This window comes from Channa argus, chromosome 2 (genome assembly GCF_033026475.1).
Source record: "Channa argus isolate prfri chromosome 2, Channa argus male v1.0, whole genome shotgun sequence".
Classification (NCBI taxonomy): Eukaryota; Metazoa; Chordata; class Actinopteri; order Anabantiformes; family Channidae; genus Channa; species Channa argus.
The window spans coordinates 22979538-22995374 of record NC_090198.1 but is presented as its reverse complement, the minus strand read 5'-3'; the positions used below and the strand labels follow the sequence as shown (position 1 = coordinate 22995374).

General features: G+C 38.2%; 1 protein-coding gene across 6 annotated transcripts in view; it reads right to left on the bottom strand.

The window, feature by feature from the left end:
* cpne7 (copine VII) overlaps positions 1-15837 on the bottom strand; it is a 31502-nt gene that overhangs the window by 10805 nt on the left and 4860 nt on the right. For 5 of the 6 annotated variants that reach the window (XM_067496530.1, XM_067496531.1, XM_067496529.1 and 2 more), the window contains exons 3-11: positions 15159-15341; positions 14361-14435; positions 12123-12197; positions 8620-8703; positions 8444-8533; positions 8218-8316; positions 7994-8080; positions 7523-7582; positions 6743-6876 (exon numbers count right to left, since the gene is read on the bottom strand). In XM_067496530.1, coding sequence (XP_067352631.1) covers positions 6743-6876; positions 7523-7582; positions 7994-8080; positions 8218-8316; positions 8444-8533; positions 8620-8703; positions 12123-12197; positions 14361-14435; positions 15159-15341 — 887 coding nt within the window. The remainder of the gene's footprint in view (positions 1-6742; positions 6877-7522; positions 7583-7993; positions 8081-8217; positions 8317-8443; positions 8534-8619; positions 8704-12122; positions 12198-14360; positions 14436-15158; positions 15342-15837) is intronic. The other variant, XM_067496533.1, reaches the window with a different exon arrangement.

Here is a 15837-nt window from a genome sequence, read left to right as displayed (position 1 = left end):
ATGTGACACAAGGGGAAAGGAGAGGTGATGTTCTGACAGGAGAAGATGGCACAGACTGAATAGAGTGACAATGTCAGAGGCCCCATTTCACAGTGGAGACGCTGCAGCAGTACCAGACAGAGTCAACGGGACAAGGAAGGAATCCATGAGTACTGTTCTCCAACTTTAAAACGTATGCTCTGCTGTGTGTGTGTGTGTGTGTGTGTGTGTGTGTGTGTGTGTGTGTGTGTGTGTGTGTGTGTGTGTGTGTGTGTGTGTGTGTTAGGCCTTGGCCCGGTGTCTTCTTGAGAACTGAACTTTTGTGCCAAACTATCCTCAAAGTCTGTGTGGAGAGCCATCGATTGAGACACAGGATCGAGTGAGCTATGGCTGCGGAGATAAGAATGTGTTGGAGACCAGATGACTATTGAACCCTTTTGTCTCCTTAGTATTGCCCTGAAGTGGACTTTAGCTTTCTGGGGGCCTGGTGACTCAATGGGTAGAGCTTCTGGTTGGGATACAAAAAGCAGCGGGATTGAATCCCACCCCAAAAGGTGCAGCCCCACCCAGACACCAAGGGCCACCTTAGTTAGTTTTCCCTTTTATCCCATTTTAGTATTCTTCTTTAGGTTTATATAATTTTGTTTTAATGTAGTTGTATATTGTGTTTAGGTACTTTGTAGCTAATCTATTGTCATATTTGTACCTTAACCTTTACTTGTGGTGTTCCTTGAGTTACTACGAGTTGGCCCACACTACGGGATAATCAACCCAAAACTGGGTTATAGACACTGAACAAAAAACAGCATTAGCCAATAAGAGCTATCTTGAATTAATTTTATTTAAGACTAAGAATAAAACTTTATTTCAAACTCATCTCCAGCTCATCTGCAAAACATGTGTTATGCCTATTGGGCTGTGTAGCTGCAGATTTACTCCTTGTCCTCCATGGCATTATTAAGACCACCAGTGTTAATGTCGTGGCTGATTAGTGTAAAAGTGTGGTGACAGTTTTTCTAATGTGTAAGATTAAAATGTTAAAAATCAATTCAATCTGTTGTTTTATCTTTTGTCTCCAAATCCCACATCAGGCTGCAGCTGCTCCACCTGATTCCACAATGACATTGTTCTTCTCACAAAAATCTAAATTGGTTTTAACATCACAACCATTCAAACCTACTTACAATAAATTTATAAATGTTTTCTTTTGTTTTTACTAGATATCTTTGTTCTAAATGTGCTCTCGCCATTTATTCCTTTGCAAGGCACCCAACTTTATTGAAGTGTAACAATTTCTGGGACTGCCCCTTTACTGCCATGCTAATACTAAATATACATTAAGCATTTAAATCTTTGTTTACTGTAATACACTAGAATCTGTTGCATTTAAGATAAACAGCAGAACTGTCGCAGCTTGTTGTCAGTCACCTCACTGATTGTTTGCCTGCAGAGGCTGCCTCCCTTATCAGACCATTTACTGTATTTCATGCTTTCATGACTGACAAAAGAACCACAAATTCTGCAGCCCAGTGCAATCACAAAAAAAAACATCTCAAACAGAATCATTGTTTGAGGCACACACATTTGAAACGGTATATTTAGTTCATTTACTCTGGACATGGTATGGGAGCATCAAAGGGTACACACAGCAACATTTGCAGTATTAATAAGTGTTGATTTATTTGGTGTGTTGACAGGTGTTGATTGGAGAGTTGTTTGTCTCCTCACAGACCTAATATGGCTGTGGGGCAACATTTCAGAGCCATCAGAAGTGTGTAACTGGGAGAGGTGTGGACTTATATAAATATTGGCAGAGTGATGGGTTTTTTACACTCTCAGGCTCGGTAATAAACTTTGAACTACGCACTCTTGATGGACTTTTATTACTGTTATGCATGTTGCTGTTGCTATGCTGTTATGTTATTGCTAAATGATTTATAGTGGTAACAACAACTCATGTAGTAACTCTGTAGGCTCCGGACAATTGGAGCTTAGTTAGAAAGGTACATGGGTGATTTTGAGTCCATTTTTGGTTACTGTCATCACCCTCTGTTCCAAGAAATAAAACCATAAACATGTGAATAGGTCCAACTTTTATTCTCGGTAATGCAACCTCTTCACATGCTGCAGCTAATGTGCTGTACTGTATCCAGATATGAAGACACTCCAGTAACAATATTCCAAATTGATTAAAAGATTTCAGTGTCCAAAAAAGGTGATAAAATGATGGCTCTGCTCTAAACCCACCTTCGACATGAACATGTTTTCAGCTCGCTTTCATCCAAACAACTCATCCTCTGAATACAGGTCTTACTCCTACTATTGTGCCCTTTAAAATACACCGATGCTGTGTGGATGCAAAATAATGGGAAGAAAACACATTTTATGTTCAGTATGTTGGTTTCACCAAGCGCATCATTGTACAGTAGATAACGTTTTTTTTTAATAAACCATTTTAATTGGTAATAATTTATTCATGTTGAGCCATCATAATTCTGATATGTATTGCATTCTTATCATTGATATGACACAGCACTCATTGTGTGTATATTTTGGTATTTTTATAAAAAGTGCACAAAGTAAAAAAAAAAAATCCTTAGGAGATCATTAAACTTCAAATATGATTTAACACCGTCAGCCCAGACAAGACAACAGAAACGACTACTGACCGACATCACAGAATTTTGCCATAACGTGTGTGGCGGCCTTTGTTTTCACACTTTGTCAGTACACGTGAGGAGCCACAGGGAGATGTGCCCAGTATAATAGCCCTCTCAGCAAGGTAAATGAGCCTCTGCCCACACAGACAAAAGATAGTCACTCCAGCTCCATAATGCACTCCTCTGCGAGGACTCTAAAATCCCACGTCACCTATATTCACTAAAGGCTAAAAGTTTTACTTGCCCACGTTTTACACCACAGTAATGATTCCAACTTAAGGGCTGCCTACACTTGTAATCACTGTTCGACCAGAGGTATGTTTGCACGTATGATGCTCCTGTGTGTCTGCTATATGTAAACATGAAAATGCAAAGGATAAGCTGCTAATTTCCAGGCATGTTTTCAGTGTCTCTAGTGCCATGTCTTCAATGCTATAATTAGCCAGACAGTGCTCCCCTGATATTCAAAAGGGGGATCTGCATAAATCAGAAGTCAGAGTGTTAATCCTCGTGTGGCTTAGTTTCAACAGATGAGAGGGTCTTTCTCTGAAACAGATAATATTATTCTATTATAAATTCCCCATTAATTAGTATGTACCTGCAAGGCATGCAATCCCTTCTAGTTCATGTTGCACATTTTTACACAGTTTAATATTGGTTTGCAATTACACAATCAGTAAATTTAAACAAAAAAAGGTAAAATCTCAGAATCAGCCAGTATTTATATATAAAGTAACTGGAGATCTCGCATGAAGATATAGCTTCACTGTCATTAAGGATTCCTCCCCTGTCTTTACATTAGATTCTACAGTACACCACACTGTTATTTCTCCAGCCTTAATGCCTCCCACTTGTTTCACAAGTGCCTGCTATCCTGGTGTTAGCCCCTATCTCTGCATGTGCTCGTTTGTAGTTCAGGGTAATGAGCCTATGCGAGCTAAGAAAGAAGACCAATAGTTGCAACAGATGCAGACAGGAAAGTGTATCATTGAGATGTCCACAGGAGCAAGCACACCACTGTGACCAAAGACACTGTGAAGCACATGCAATGCAGTTTGTATTGTCCTTCAAACTAAGCTCTATGAAACTTTTTTCCAACTTTTTCATTTCTATTTTTACACATAAAATAAATGTGAAACAAGGTTGAAATCAATACAATAATCAAATGCATTTCCTCAGCAGGGTAGTATTGAAAACAAATTGAAGAGGAGGTGGAAAGCATGTAGGAGTTACAAGAAATAAACACAGGCAGCTGCAATTTTGATGACAGGTGACAGGGTGACCGTCAAAAGGGTGGAACAAGGAAAAGCATCTCTGCCTGCTGCCACTGCAACCTAAGTCTGGATAAGCAGCACATGGATAAATGGACTTATTTATATACTATTATACAAATGCATTTTTTAACCCATTCAATATTTATTTTGCTTTGTTTTGTAGTGTAATTTGCTTATATTTATTTTCCAAATGTAATAAATTACTTAGAAATATCTGTCAAAACAGCTTTCAGTAACAAATATAATGTCCACACATGATTAAAATACAGTCCCAATTCAAAGAAAGTTGGGACAATGTGTAAAACATAAATAAAAATAGAATGCAATGATATGCAAATCTCATCAACCCATATTTTATTCACAATAAAACATAAACAACATATCTGAGAAATTTTAACATTTCATGGAAAATATTAGCTCATCTTGAATTCAATGGCAGCTACACATTTAGGAAAAGTTTGAATGGGGGCAATAAAGGCTGGAAAAGCTGGAACAACAAATGGAGGAGCAGTTGACAACTGCAAACATGACAAAGTTATGTTAATTAAGTAAATTGGCAACAGGTCAGTAATATAACTGGGTATGAAACAAGCATTTCAGGGAGGCAGAGCCTCTCGAATGTAAAGATGGGCAGAGGTTAACTAATCTACGACTTTTGAGATCCCACCAACTGCAGTATAGAATATCATCAAAAGATTCAGAGAATCAGAAGGAACCTCAGTGCAAAAGGGACAAGGCCGAAGGTCAAAATGGATGTGCACTATCTTCAGGCGGCACTGCATTAAAAACAGGTCTGATTCTCTACAGGACATCACTGCATGGACTCAGGAACACTTCCAGAAAACACTGTCTGTGAACTTAGTTCACAGTGCAATCCACAAATGTCAGTTAAAGCTGTATCGTGCAAAGAAGAAGCCATATGTGAAGATGATCCAGAAACGCCGCTGTGGTCTCTGGGCCAAATCTTATTTCAAATAGTCTGAGGCAAAATGGAAAACTTTTCTGTGGTCAGATGAATCAAAATTTAAAATTCTTTTTGGAAACCATGGACCAATCATTTAATTATACTTGATTTTCCATCACATCGTGTCCTGTGGACTAAAGAGGAGAGGGACCATCTATCCTCCATCTCTGATGGGGGTTGCATTAGTGCCTACGGTGTGGACACCTTACACATCTGGAAAGACACCATCAATGCTGAAAGTACATAAAGGTTTTAGAGCAACATATGCTAACATCGTTGTAGGATGTCTAGGAAGACCTTGTATATTTCAGCAAGACAATCCTAAACCACATATTGCATCCACCACAACAGCATGGCTACACAGGAGAAGAGTCCAGGTGCTGAACTGGCCTGCCTGCAGTCCAGACCTTTCACCAATAGAAAACATTCCATAAAACACACATCATAAAACAAAACATCTGGCAAAAAAGGCCCAGGACTGTTGAGCAGTTAAAATTCTGTATCAGACAAGAATGGGACAACATTCATCTCCTAAGCTCCAGCAACTGGTCTCCTCACTTCCCAGATGTTTACAGACAGTTGTTAAAAGAACACGGAATGCTACGCAATGGTAAACATCACCCTCTTAAAACTTTTTTGAGATGTGTTGCTGCCATCAAATTCAAAATGAGCTAATGTTTTCCATAAAATGGTAAAATGTCTCAGTTTCTGATATGTTGTTTTTGCTTTATTGTGAATAAAATATGGTGTGATCAGATTTGTAAGTCATTGCATTCTGTTTTTATTTACGTTTTCCACAAGTTTTTTTTGAATTGGGGTTGTACGTGTGGTTCACATAACAGTCACTCTCACTGGGAACTGCGAAAAAGTGTCTGGTGTGTGTGTAGGTGTATGTGTGTGTATGTGCGTGTTTGTCAGTGTACTTGAAGACTGCCACCAAGCATCAATTTCAGCCCCAGAATACCTTCATTCATAAATACTGTAATAGAAAGTAGAATCTGAATTTGCTTGTTCTAATTTTCCGAGACACTGTTTATTGCACGTTACTCAGTTACAGGTTTAATACTAATTAGAATTGACTTATCAAAGTGAACATGATGTTGACAATAAACAAGCAGTGAATAGCAGTGTGCTGGAAGAAACTGGCTGCCATTTGGAAGATGTTATGCTTATAGCTTAACTAACAGACAGAATTCCATCCATCTATTATCTATAACCGTTCATCTGTTTCAGAGGTGTGGGGTGGCTAGAGCCTATTCCAGTTGTTATTGGGTGAGAGCTGGGGTACAACCTGGACAGATCACCAGTCTATCTCAGAGCCAACACAGACAGACAACCATTCACACCCACAGGCAATTTGGAGTCTCCCGTTAACCCAACACGCATGTCTTTGGACTATGGGAGGAAACAAACACAAGCACAAGGAGAACATGCAAACACCACACAGAAAGGCCACAGCTGGCTGTGGATGCAAATCCATGACCTTCTAGCTGTGAGGCGGCAGCACTAACCACTCCACCACTGTGCTGCAACAGACAGAATTCATAATGCAAAATACATTTCAGTAAAGGAATGAATCAGAGATGGAGGAGCTAGCGGTCAACAGTTCAGCTCCGTTCAGCTCTGTAACAAACTGAGCAAAAATATAATAACTTGCAGGATTTTCTGCCACTCTGTTTCAGTGCTTCATGATTTCCATTAAAGTCATTTTGCCGTGGTATAGATGAAGTGGCTCATTTCAGTGTGAGAGATTCCAGTGAAATGCCATTCACAGAGCGCGCTGCAGCTCTATTTCACAGCAGAAGATACTGACAATCCCTGTAGGCAACGAAGAGCCTTTAATGAGAAACAAAAAAGTGACAAACCTGTCATAGTCTTGACAGATCTCCCCCACTGCTATCAGAGCCTTCAGATACTCGTTGGGCTGGTAAGGGTTGATGTAGTGCAATGAGCAGCTGTTCCTGGGGTCTCCATTGGAGGCTGTGAAGTCAATGGCAACCTGGTAGGAAGAATTATAATGTGTGCAATATGAACAGTTTTACATCAGTCAGCTTCCTCTTGTGCTACTTAACTTGTTGCACAGTCTTTTACTTGGCTGCATATGATATTATAAACCATTCTGTGTGAGCGGGCCTGAAATATGCCTAATGGCAGTATAAATTATCTGATCACAGATGAGAACTTGTACTTTTTACACCCACATAGATTGAGGCAGCTACAGCTCCCATACACTGTAGATCTAAGCAGCCTATTTCAACAAGGAGCAACTTCATCTACCACAGCGGATTAATATTCATTGCTTCAGTTTTGCAGCCAGAGAGTCAGAAGCACCACTAAACAGGGCAGACCAAAGGGCAAGAGTTGAAGATGGTTGGAATGTATTCCTTGAATATGCCTACAATAAGAAAAAGGAGCTGTGCACATGGATGAGATTTCAAGGATAAAATTAACCTAATGTTTCACAATTATAAAATACAAAAAAAAAAAAAAAAAACTTACTGCATATGTACCAGCAAAAGAAAGTCATGCCTAAGATGGTTTATCTTAAGAGTTTCGTGTAGTACAGGGTATATTAGACAGCATTAATTCATATTAAAAGGGTCAGTGATAGTGATGCATGACTAAACAGGGACCACTCAATTTACCGTAAAGTGAATCTGGCATCCTCCCATGATGTAATCTAAGAAGGAATACACTCTGTGGAGCTGTAGGAGAGAGAAAAAAAGAAGGTTTCTTAAAAGCAAAAGCTTAGAAGTGATGTTTGGTCGTGCTTGAAGCATCTGGTCATTAAAGATGGAATTTAGTCAACAAATCTGTTGACTGTAAAATGATATAATGCATCTTGTTAATATAGAAACTATAAATGTATGTAGTGTAAAAAATCATGTTTTTATTCATCTTATTTCTTATTATACCAGTAAGAGAGGATGAGAGAGACTGTTTCTGTACAGGACACATATAAATGTATGAATACGTTAATGTTCTTGAATTTCAAAAAGCTCAACATTAAAGGTTCTTTTCATTTTATTTTTCATAATAAAAGAATAGAACAGTGATTGGTTCAGCTCTCCTAAATGTTCTGATGATGTTCTTGTATTTCGGCAGCAGATGCCTACCTTAAGGTCAGTGAGGATGACAACTCCTGAGTTTTTATAGTTTCTCTTTTTCTGTTTGTACTTGGGATTCACACAATCCCACGTCACCTTCAATGAAGCAAGTTAAAGACAGAGAACAACTTTCAGCATTGGCAATATGCAGCAATATGCAGACGCATATTGGAAACGGATGAAACAGTTACACGGCTGTCTCTCCGCTCTGCGCCACCTCTCTGCTCACTGACCTTATTTCCACTGGAAATTCTCTGCATTTCCCTGAAAGCGGTGTAGAACTCGCCGATGAAGTCGTGTTTCCCCCTGGAGTCATAATCCCAAACTAGGCACTGTGGCACACACAAACAATATTGTTTGCTACTTTCTCTCTGTCAGTGTGGCCCTGCTTTCTGATTCCACTTTAAAGTACTAACCACTGTGGCTTTTGATGCTTTGGACTTCCTAAAAGACCCTTACCTTGAGCTTCCGGTCTTCATCGCAGCTGCACAAGGACATGAGAGACACTTTGAAGGGCTCCCACACAGGGTTCAGGTTGTTTTTAATCACCTGTTAGACAGGAACGCGTGACATATGAAACAAAGTGGTAATAATGCAAAACAGCTATTGATGAAAGTGAAGACCCAATATTTTACCTCAGTTCTGTGTACAAGCTGCTCTGTTTCATCATCATTTATTCGGTATATTTCCAAAAATGGGTCAGACTTGCTAAAGAGGTCCTGCAGAAACAGAGAAAACTGATTATTAAAGGTACCAACCCTCTATTTCCTAACATTAGAGCTCCGTGAAAGAAATGGTGAAAATGTGGCATAGGGAAAAACAGCATTTGTCTACTTTACTTTTTTTTATTCGGGAGGTCTCTTGAAATTCACATGAGACAAATGAAAACATAATTGTCTGCAAATGGTTTCCATATAATTATATCATATTTATTTTATTCAACTTTCACCAAAAGAATCTCTTGATTCTTCTTGATTACAAATCTGTTTTTCAAGAGTTTCCAGCAGGGACAAACACCAGATATAAAATCAACACAAATTAATACAACAAGTTTTAATTAATACAAGTTAAATTCATTAGGCTACAAAGATTTAACACACTATAAATATATCAAAAGTATAAATTAAATTTGCCAATGGAGAAGACTCCGTACTGTTATGGTGTTTGTCCATGGCTGTAACAAAGTTGACACAAAGTCAGACATTACAGAAAGCACCCCTGCAAAAGTGCCACTTTTTGGGTTATCTGAACATTATTCTAAGGGTTATTCATATGACTCGGTTGAGAATAAAACAGCGATTTTTACAAATGAGTGACACTGATTAATTATTATTTGATTGCAGAGGCAGAAGTAATTGGCTCTGTGATTAAAGGTCAAGAAGAAGTAGGCATACAATTAAATAGCATGATGGCTCTTTTAGACGAGAGATGATCAATGTGGTGAATTAAGACTGAGACGAGGACTAAATGGTTTTATCAACCTACTGTTTCCTCTCACGCAGTCCTGCGATTCTATAATATCGTTAATGGTTTCTTCAACTGATATTTAAAGCTCACGAGAAGCTCAAGAGATTAAACTTTCTTGTGCACCGCACTACATCCCATATCCACAGAGCATCTGAAATAGCTTCAGTATTGGGTTGCTATTAATGTTATGCATTCAAATTAACTAAAGCGGCTGAGCCCATTTACATCATCAGTACTAGCAAATACGCTGCTAAAATGAAAATGTCTGAGATGTTCACTTGCATTGACAATGGCCTTAAATCATCCGCTGAGTCTCAAGTACAGGCATCAGAGCAACACTGATTAGTTAGGTCAATTGATTCTTCTGGGAGAAAAACAAGTGATAAGTGTGTGCATTAGTCTTTGTGTGTGACTATGGCAGTCAGAGGGTGGGAAGGATGGGGGCGAAGGCGTTGTGTACGCTGAATGAGACAGTTAATGCTGCATTTCCCACCACATTAGCCAGATATGTCTCCTGAGGGACAGGGGCAAAAAGAGCCGTAGCATCCTCATAGCATCCTCTCTTTGTTGTCATGGCAACCACTAGCCAGCAGTATCAGCAGCATTGTCTGAGCAGACATGCATGTCATAATTCAGTCCCCGGGTAATAACATTAAGTCTAATTATTAACAGTTGCTACCATGTTGGATGTTCACCACTGTCTAAACAGCAGGATCAGGTTATACAGATGTTGAGCAGCTAATTAGAATTAGCTTGGTCCTGTTGCTTCAGTCATCATCTGTTAGAAACTAAAAAAATGTAAACTTTTAAAACTGCATTATTATTTTGTATGTATAATGGAAGAGGCATGCGCCTACTAGTTAACTCTCACTCTGGTGTTCGATCTTTAAACATAACCAGACTTTCTTCAGCACAAGAACAGCAAAGTGCCATCAAATGTACCAGGAAATTCGTAATTATTTCCTTAAAGTAGCAGAGCATTGCTGGGATTAGTAACTGGAAAGTAACTGAATTCAAACTGTAAATCTTAGTTGTAATGCCATACACCAATTTGTAATGACAGAAATACATGGAAAAACATTACTGACATTACTGACTAATGCTGATATTAAAGGGCAACTTCATCAATTTTCAACTTGCATTGCTATGGCTTTATTTTGCTGTGTAAATGCACATTAATGCTTTAAACGTCCCTCTGACTCTTCGAGATGACATCACCTGGAAGAGTTTTTCATCATGAGGATTTCAGATGATATCATCTGGGGGAACTCTGGACAAGCAGGTTGACTATAATTAAAAACGCCGAAGTGTGACCAACAACATGACATAATCTGAACTAAAAGTTCCTCCAAGTGATGTCATCAGAAGGCATTTTTCAGATAGAAGTATGTACTGCTCAAACTAGACCCAAAAGAAGTTTAATATCAGTGAAGGCATCATTTGACACACTGGCTATAACTTTCCAAAGTGGTGTAGGATTCAAATCGCCTCTCATTGCTCTCAATTACAGTAATTTAGGCACTTATCATCTGACCATCCTGGTCAGACATAGCAGTAGGCTGAATATCTCCAACAAGAAATATAAATTCCAACTCTGCACAAATGATAGCAAACACTGTTCATGCCTGTGTTTGTTGTTGGCATCAAATATTTGCACAGATGATTCGAAACGGACCCAGAATTCAGATTTCTATTAGCAAACTCTGAACTTTTTCAGTTTATTCTGACAATTTGTATTTGCAATCATCCACCTAAAGAGGAACTTTTTTTCTTTCTCAAGAATAACATTGTAAACAGGTAATTTGTGTTTAGATATCTGGCATCAGGAACCAATATGTGGAGTGTTTCATTGAATGAAGCTTCTGTGGTGAAATTATGAACAATTTTGTGTCTCATTGGCACATGATTACACACCATTGCTCCACAGTGATGCATCCACAGCTGTAACATCCAAAATGTAACAGTGATTCATCTGAATGTGCTGAAATCTCACTGGCATTCTTTATCCAGTTTAAATAGAAAGTGTGGTTTCCTGGATGTACATTAAGCCATTATTACATGCACAGGAAGGATAGCCTTGATTATTGTTATTTATTCATATTAATATTGCTCTCACTTAACAATCAGGTTCTATTCGAGTCCGAGTCCGAGTAGCAAATTTGGGTTTCAAATTGCGTGTACATGCTGTGAAAAATTAGAAATTTCCCCCCCAATATCACTGGAAATCAAGTGCAACCCATGAGTTTTACATCCTTAGACTTGCTCCTGACACACGGCTGTAACTGAATGTAAACCCCCGCTGTGTTTTTGATTGAAATATGCCGTCAGCAAAGTTTGACAGTGTGAGAGCAGGAGCACGTAGGTTCAGTAATGGCCAGCCTTAAAGTGGAAGCATATAATTTCAACCAGTAATAAAAATGCACCATTCACTTGTGCTATACAGTAATAGATGGTCTTGTAATTTACATGAGACTAATACGTTCTCAGATGATCACTGATTCACTGAAAAATGAAAAGTAAACCCTTAAATCCCTTGGGGGATCCGTCTGAGGCTGAACAACAACATCATGACTATTGTATTTCTACTACTATCCCTGTCTGGTGCATATCTCCTCTAAACCACTTCTGAAAAGGTGCTGGTGTTTCCATCGGTAATGTGTGCTCTTCTCACCTTATCGTCAAGCTTCTTGGCACAGAAGGAGAGCTCCACGTATCCATTGTTGCCAGAAATTTCTTCAGCATGCACCTGAAAGGAAATAAGACTTGTCAGAAAGATTTCGTACTTATGGGCTCTTTCACTAGCAGGAACCAGCAACCTTTACAGCTCCACACACTTCAAGGCCACAGTTGTGAATGGAATTTGCACTATAATGACAATAGGTTGCAGTTCCAGGTTTTGCCAGGTTTAGTTTCAAAATATCTGCACATGTGAGCTTGTAGAATGTCAGTAGGGATAGAGGATATTGAAATGGCCCCCACCCCAAATCTAACCCCAACTAAAAAACATTTTACACAAATATAACTGTAAGTCTGAATGTAGACATTCTTTCAAATCTAATTAAAGATTAGGATTAAATGCAGGCTTTTTTGTCTTTAAAACATTTTATTTTAAGTTTTTATGTTTACGATATTAAATTATTCCTTTCTCATATAAAAAGCAACTTTTGACATGAGTAGAGAAAGAAGAGCATGGCATTACCTGCATACTAGAGGCCTCCACTGCGATAGGACTTTGTCTGACTTTATGTGTTTACGTTTTTCTGGATGTGAACGTTAACATATACAGTACAGTACAAGTTGTGCTGTGAAGTGAAGTTGTTTAATAGCTGCTGGATTTTTTGTTTAAAGTGTTGGTTTCGAGGAAAAAAGTTCAGGATTGCTATTTATTAAGAATCAGCTCGCACCCTCTGCTGCTCCCGCCGGGAGGTCTGGCTCACTCCCAGAAGACAGAGCTCTGCTCTTTCTCTACTCGTCAGATTAATACTGACAGCAACTTTACATCAAACCGCCTGGACTGTGCCTGTACAGCAGATATGGTCAGAGTTTGACAAGGCTTGACAGTGATGATTGGCAAAGTAGGAAGCGTGTTCTTTTTATGAGACAGCTTGTCCTGACGGTTCCAAGTGCAGGGAGAAATCTTAATAAAAGGCGTGTGCAGAAGGTGTGTCTGTGTAACAGCATGTGCTCTTGGGTTTCTATCCTAGTTGGGACCCAGTTGAGATGTAGACCTTAAGATTTTGTCAAGGTGTACTTGTTAAAGGTTTCAATAATGAACTTTTATTTATTGAAAACATAGACTGACATTAGCAATGGAGCTGGTACAGTTTTTTTGGTTTGTGAATCACTATGTTAATAAAAGTCCTTGTAAATAATTTAGAAAAATAAAATATATAATATAATATAATATAATATAATATAATATAATATAATATAATATAATATAATATAATATAATATAATATAATATAATATAATATAATATAATATAATATAATATAATATAATATAATATAATATAATATAATATAATATAATATAATATATATGTGGTTTTCGTAAATGTTCTTTCAAAAAAAAAAGATTCTAGTTTCGTTTGTCCGCATGTTGATTTGGTTTGTGCCAAACTACATGCTGTGAAGACCCTAAACTTATGGGATAAGTCGTAAGGACACACTAATGCATCAGAACATACTCATCATCTTGTAAACTTCGCACAACAACGTGCATGTTTAGTTTGTATAGGAAGGTACGTTTTTAGGAGACAGAGTTGCATGGTGAAACAAACAGGAGGCCGTACAGCATATAGCCTGTACACACTGTGTAGGGTTTAGGTTTGGAATGGTTACTCTACAGACCAATGTGACACACTGCATGATCAAACACATCTTGTCTTTCATTTGCTTCCACAAATGGCTTTCTAATATAAGGCGGTGGGTAATGAACCAACAGCTTTTTTCTCCCACATTTTAGACGTGTGATATATATTTTTTTAAATACGTGCATCATCTATAGGCTACAGAAAGTGCTGTCACCACAAACAACCCAGCAATGTCAAGCAGTAACATCAAGTTATTCTGTGATGTTTTCAATTTTACGTCACAAAGGTATTTAAAAAAAGGATTCTAAAAGATTAGCGTTAAAGGAAATGATCTGATCAAATCCGATGAAAAAACATATAAACAGAATGTAAGTCTATCATAGTGATTGTGACTGAATAGCTGTTAAAGTGTGGAAAAAAAATTAAACGATACAAAATCCTTACTGCTACTACCCATCAATTTGCCATCCATTATTGCGTTCAACTGTCAAAGGCCATTAGCTACTAACTCCTACATTTGTGATGTCCAGCAATCCAAAGAGTTTCATTCAGCAGAGCACTAAGGTCAGAAACACAATCTGAGAAACTTACCGTGATGGTGGATTTTCCAGCATATTTTCCATACTTCAGCAGCAAAGGCTTCATCATCTTCTTTTGGGCCACAATCTGAATAAAGCAAGATAAACGCCATGTTGGCCTTCAGCCCTCAGCAGTAAAGAGCCATGCACAAAAAGCTATCACCTGTTCTGCCACTCTGCACTATGTAGCAGAGACACGATATTTGTCAGAATTATTTCCAATGTATCAGACCGAGGGAGCTGCGGCTAAATGTTTAACATGTTCTTTTGTTTGTTTGTTTGTCTGATTTTTTAAGGCAGACAAGTCATTTTCAGAAAAGTTGGGACGATGAGAGAAATAACTTTGGATTGTATAGGGTTAAAGCAACAACACCTTAAATAGTAAAACTGAAACACTGATTTGTTATTTGAACAAGAATTTAAATTTGATGTCAACATCACACCTCAGAAAAGTTGCAAGGGGCATTTTTACCACTGTGTTTTCCCTCATCCGGCATTAATAACTAACTGATGATGCCTACACAGTTGTGCAAATTGTGCAAAGATTTCCTCAGATTCAGAGTTTTAGCATTGCATTAGAGTTAGAGCATTAAATTAAAAATGAAAAAAGGAAAATGTTTCCACATTGATATATTTCAAAAATACGTTTCAAACAATTGTCAATTATTTGCAATTTTGTTTTTCTTTACATGTCGTTATTTTTCTGCAAAAGGATTTTGTAATAGAACTTAAATTTTGTTTAACATAATATCTGTGTTTTTTGGAAATACACAACTATAAAAAATCAACAAGACAAAAAGCATTTGTGTACCTGGCCAAGAGTGCACTCCACCCCACCCAGGAAGTCATCATCACGGGTCCCAATGCTGTGAGTGCCATGAATGTCGTAGACCTCAAATCGCAGCTTCTGAACCTCCTCAAAGTAGTAGTCCAGTGAGAAAACCTTGGCAAAGACTGGATGCAAGTTGCTCTTGATCACTTCTGTCCTGTCCAGCTTTGGGAAAAAACAGAATAGAATTTTTAACTACTTTTATTACAACTCACTGTGTGTGTGTGTGATTAAAGAAAAGTAGAACCTAGGGGACTTAATCTTTTTCCAAGATGAAAGCATAACCTCCCAAACCCCTACTGTTGAAAAATACCACTTACTACACATTTGTCTTTGCATGCACAATATGTTGAGGACTAGCAGCCTATACAGAAGGACGAATGTTATTATGTTCTGACAAGAGGGGGATGTAATAGAAGACTGGAGGCATTGACATTTAATCTGAGCGCAGAGATTGTCCACACTTGTCTTTGACTGTCTGACAAGGAAAGGCTGAGGTCTCTGAGGCCCCATCTGTTCATGATGTAGGAGACTGCTCTCACACAGCTGAAGACTTTTATCATGTCCTATTTGTCACATGGACAAATCATCACTGAGCATATTTAAATTTACAGAGCTTTAGATCATTAAGTAATGACAAAAAAAAAGAGTAAACACACAC